Source organism: Gavialis gangeticus, unplaced genomic scaffold (assembly GCF_001723915.1).
Source record: "Gavialis gangeticus isolate Ggan-Ray unplaced genomic scaffold, GavGan_comp1, whole genome shotgun sequence".
In the NCBI taxonomy this organism is placed as follows: domain Eukaryota; kingdom Metazoa; phylum Chordata; order Crocodylia; family Gavialidae; genus Gavialis; species Gavialis gangeticus.
The window spans coordinates 66,900,256-66,905,590 of record NW_017729024.1 but is presented as its reverse complement, the minus strand read 5'-3'; the positions used below and the strand labels follow the sequence as shown (position 1 = coordinate 66,905,590).

The window sequence follows — 5,335 nt, the reverse complement described above, 5'->3', positions numbered from 1 at the left end:
TGTTAGATGCAGCTGAATGATGGATGTTGCTGCTGGGGTGGGTAAATGACAGTTACAGATCTGCATAGCAATCACAGGTTTTTTGAAATGCATTATGCACATACAGATTCCTCAGTAGGTTTGTGTGCACCCGAGTCAGATTTGTGCTATCAGCTGTGTTAGGTATGCATGACCTCACTACCTCCTGATGCTCTCAGATAAGGGCATTAAAGGGTTTTTGACACCTCCAACAGGCAGTTCTTTCAAAGCAGAATACTGATGACAACTTCTCCAAAGATGTGGAGATCTGGGGAGTTATGGACTTGAGGGCTACAGCACTTTTTAAAAACATCACTTATGGTTCAACTCACTTCTGCTGTGCATGAACCAAACCCTGTCTTAAAGCAGTGGCGGCACGTATCTCATTCGCTAGGGATAGAGATCTTACGAACACCAGTGATGAATATCCTGGATGCATCAGAATACCATTTCTAGGTACGTATCTTTGTGGACTTTCCACGAGTGCTATAGACGTAGTAAAGACATACCCTATGTATGCAGCCACATATATTCTAATGCAAGTGAAGTCCATTGGAGCAGTGAATGAAGGACTGTCTCGCCAAAGTATATGAGACTGAGAAGCCCCAACTGTAGATATAGATTTCTTTAAAACTAAGTAGCAAAGACCCACATGCCCATAACAGGAACATTTTTTTATAAAAGCTGCCAAAACAGCCTGTGCTCTAGTACAACGTGCAGGTGTTACTAAGGGTTTGTTAGCTATAATGTAGCAATTGTTTATGCAAGATGTAAACTAGTTGGATATTTGCTGATCTGATACTGCTGCTTATCATTTTTTCTACATGTAAAATGAAAAGTCTTGGTGAGGCAGCCTATCAGCAGAAAGGTATATGGCTCTGCAAAATCTAATGAATAAAACTTTCACACATCTTTACAGTTGATTGATAGCAATTTTCTGATTCAAATGAAAATCTAAAATGATTTTGGACGCAACCTGAAACAGACCCTGGCCAGAACCCATCTGCTCTTTAGATGCCTAAAGTGCAATCCTGTTCCAAGTTGCTTGGGTCCCTGAAAACCCATGAATACAAGCAAGGGGGCACTCCTCACTGCTTTTTGTAACTTAGTCTTAAGGTTAAGGTGTCAGTGGGTACATTTACATGTTCAATTAGTGCAGTGTGAAACTCCAGTGCAGTTCACGTCAGAGTTAATAGCTCCCAGGTGCAGTATCTACATGTATACCTGGGACTGCAGCAGGTCCCGGGCTGGCAGCAGGCTTGGGGGTCAGCCTCAGGGCTTGAAGTCATGGTGTTGGGAAGCAGAGGGGCTGGCTGGGACATGAGTGCACCCAAAGAATGGAGCTGTGTGGCTAGGCAGCAGGCAGGGGCCTATGCCCCTGCTGCCTGGGCATAATTTATGCCTGGGTCAGTGTTTACATGTGTGTTTAGGGGGTTATTTTTGCTGCCATAAGATAGTATGATTCCCAACAGTACTACCTTACAGTCGCAAAAATTAGTTTGCTGGGGTTGAATAGCATCACGTGTAGATTGACAATTTACACTGCAGCAGATTATTCTACTACACAGTTAAGCACATGTGTAGATGCATTCAATGCATTATAAAGGTGTCAACAATGTTTTAGCGACTCAAGCAAGGTAGAATAGGATCGCATTTCAGCACTTAACTGGTTGAATAGGATCTGTTCCACATTTCCTTGGGAAACATTTCCTTTGGCAGAGCAGTCATAAATGCCTGAAACACTTATTCAGAAGAGAATATGTGTTGCATAAGTATGCACTTCTGCATAAACATGAACACTTCTGCAGAAGAGAACAGAAAGCATTGGTCCAAGCAGTGGTCATCTGCATCAAGAAAGAACTATGGTTAGAGCCCATGATAGAATGATATCACAAACTGATGATTTAAGAAATCTTCCCACTGTAGGATGAGTACAGTGAATCACCTGAATGATGCAGCTAAATAGACTGTAACTGCACATACTAGATAGTCCAAAATCCTTTAAATACAATAAATACTGCAAAACCGGGATGTCCACTTGAATGAGGAACAACTAGATTGTTAGAACCTATACTGAAAAACCCTTCTATTTTATAAAACAGTGTCCTGACAGACACTTTTTTCTGCTTTTGATGAGGATGTTCTGGACTTCTTCAGAATAAAGTCCTTCCAAGAGAATAGTCAATGATTAGCCATTCCTTGATGGGAAGGGCCAGGATCAGGGCACAGATAACAAGGAGCTGGCCATGGTGCTGCAATAATAGCCTTCAAATAAAGAAAAGGTGATGGTGAGGTTAACACCTGTACATCAGTCTACCAATGCATGCGCACAGCCACAACATGCCCATGACCAGGAATGCAGCCCAGCAGCTTGGAAAGTAGCATCTGGCCAGTAAGTCGGGGGGAGGGGGATGACACGGGGAGGGCAGATCTATAGCCCTGTGGTGAGGGAGGAAGGGAGGTAGTGGGGCTGGGCTAGGGGCTGGCAATGCCCAGCCGGGATGGAGCAGGGTCTGGGATAGAGTCAGTGGCTCATCCGGGGGGTGCAGGGCTTGGGGGGGGGAAAGCTCCTGGGGGAGGCATGGTGGGGTATATGCCCCCTAGATCTGCCCATGGGCTGAGGGGGGCTGCCTGCTGCGCGCTCGGGGTTGGGTCTGTGCCAGCCTCTTCCCCGTGGCTGTGCTTGGGCCAGGCCAGGGAAGCTGGGTTGCAGCAGTACTGGGAGGCAGGGGCTACGGCAAATTTTGGGGTGGCACTAGCCTCCCTCCCCCCACACTGTAGCTCCCCTCCCAGCACTTATCATTAGCAGCTATAACAGCTTTGCAGAAGGAAGATGTATGCTGCCTGAAACCTGGAGACTTCTACACATTTACTGTCAACAACTCCATAAACATGAGGAAAAAGTCGTAGGAATCGCTATTTAGACTACAATTAGCAAGTACTATCCAGCTATGAGAAGAAAACAGTTACTCATAGGAACACGGGGCACCTATCCAAAGCAGCAAAAGGAGACTACATGGACAGCAAGGTAAACAAGGGTAGGGTTTTATTCTGTGTGCGCACACCCTTACCTCATGATAAAAGTTAAGCTCACCTCTGGGATAATCTACTACAGGAAAGTTACTGCAAACACCTACATATAAAGAAGTATCATACAAAATGTGTAGGAATGTTGTAAAATGTTTTATTTGTACACTTCCATACAGTTTTAAATAATGGTTACATACAACAACTCACATTCATTTAGTTAAAAATACTCTTAAAAAAAAATAAATCACACATGGCAGTAGTTTGGCATATTCTTTTGAAGAAGAAAGCATCCCAAATAAAACACTAATTTTAGCACTACTAGAGAACTGATGTGTTGATTTGATGTTGATTTACTTAATTTTACATTGGCAAAAAATTAATGAACATATTCCAGATTACTGTAGAAAAGGGTATACCTTCAGTATGGTAAATAAGGAATAAAACAAGCAGAAAATACCCTGTTTTAAAAGGGTAATAGGCAACTGTTTCCAAATAGTGCACACACTTTCCATAAGCTTTGAATTTAGAGTATTCTATATATACAAAAAGGTACAACAAATTGTTACAGTATTTATTGCAACAAACGAGGGATGTCATAAAATACACAGTTTAAATACCCATCACCACCACCTCTTCCTCCCTCCACCCCTCCCCCAAACCCTGGAAATAAATTGGCTTCTTATTCCTTCCAGGTAACATTCTTCTTCTGTAGCTAAGATTAAATTCTCTCTCTGAAAGGCACACACTTATCTGCAATGAAAGAAACAGAGGTGATAATCTTTACAGTGCCTTGTTTCATGTGAAGCTTCCACACAATTTTAGACACCGAAAAAAGTTGAACTATGTTTAAGCGCTGACTAACTGAACTTGCCCAAACCATAGCCAGTTTCCAACACTGATGAAAACCCTCTACCTTGTACATAAAATATTCTTTGTTAAATTCCTTATATAACAAAGAGAATAACACAACTTGAAGTATAATTTCTCTATGCTTGGTTTATGCTTACAAGAAAAAAAAGCTTGAAAGAAACGTTAAAGGATTCCAGAGTTCAGTAAGAAAATGTAAGCATGGATTTTTAAATCCCCGTAGTTTTATACCCTTGTGCTGAATTTCCACAAGGTACAGATACACCAATTGCAATTCTTTTCCACACATTTTTATTATTAAAATGCCCAATGTATAAGCAAAAGGATTTTCTTTGTCTAACTGATAACTTCAACTATGTATTTAGTGGCTGGCTCTCATCTGGATGTTTGCACCTGCACAAAGCAGAAGCTCACCCTTATGGAGGAGAATGCTCTGAAGGATGGAGATTTTTACATGTGATTGGTATGTCACATTACAGGGTGTACTTCACAATGCATTTTGCTTAGGGAATGAGTGTAGCAAGTTCTGAGTATACCACCATTGGATCACAGAAGACTGAGCTGCCAATGGCATGCAACCTTGAAAAAGGGCAAATGCAAAGTTGGAATGGACTGGTAGAGGTATGTGGAGCAAAGATAGTGAGGCACTGCTCTCATTGTACAAAGTACTGGTAGGACTTTATCTGATATACTGTGTACCGCTCTTGTCATCCACAGTCAAGAGAGGAACTCAAGCTGAAAGAGTTGAGAGAGAAGGGTGACTACAATAACCAAGGAAATGCGCAGCCTATCAAGAGAGAAGACAAAACTGCATACACTACATTGTTCTATTGCTGTTAAAAAGCCTCCACGCAGTGCAGCAGAACTGAGGCTTCTAGTTCAGGAGGTATCCCACAGAGCAGCTCCACATGCTTGAGGGTACCACTGTCTAGTATGGTAAATTTCTGATGGATAGGTGCTAAAAATTAAAATTTCTACAGTGCCTCTGGAATGAAAGAGCCTGTATGCACACTCAGTCTAAACACCACCAGTCCTTTTTCAAGGATCACCTAAAAAGTTCTTTTCACTTTTTTTTACCAATTGCCATTTTTCAAATGGGCAGTTACCGTGTTTCCTTGAATATAAGACACCACCCATAATTAGATTCTATACATATGGAAATGTTATAATTGTTAGAATTTTCCGGGTACAGAATCTAAGTACTGGAGGGCTGTCTTGAATCCCTGTGAGAGAAGGGAAAGCAGTGGCTGGGTGAGGTCAGGTACTCCCCCTGTGCTCTGCCCCACCTACTACTTTCCCCTTTGGCTTTCTTGCCCCCTCCTGCCACCTACACCCTTGACCCCCACATTCCTCTTCCCCACCCTCCAATCTCCTCCTCCTTCCCTGCCCCAGCTTCACCAGTCTCTGCCCCTTCCTCCCA

The 5,335-nt window shown here is 42.6% G+C and overlaps 1 protein-coding gene across 1 annotated transcript in view; it reads right to left on the bottom strand.

Moving 5' to 3' along the window:
* Positions 1 to 3,180: 3,180 nt before the first annotated feature.
* Positions 3,181 to 5,335, bottom strand: part of FAM174A (family with sequence similarity 174 member A) — a gene marked incomplete at its 5' end in the record, with an annotated part of 37,796 nt that continues 35,641 nt past the window's right edge. The window contains one exon of the mRNA XM_019518216.1: positions 3,181 to 3,798. Within this exon, the coding sequence (XP_019373761.1) occupies positions 3,795 to 3,798 (4 nt within the window). The remainder of the gene's footprint in view (positions 3,799 to 5,335) is intronic.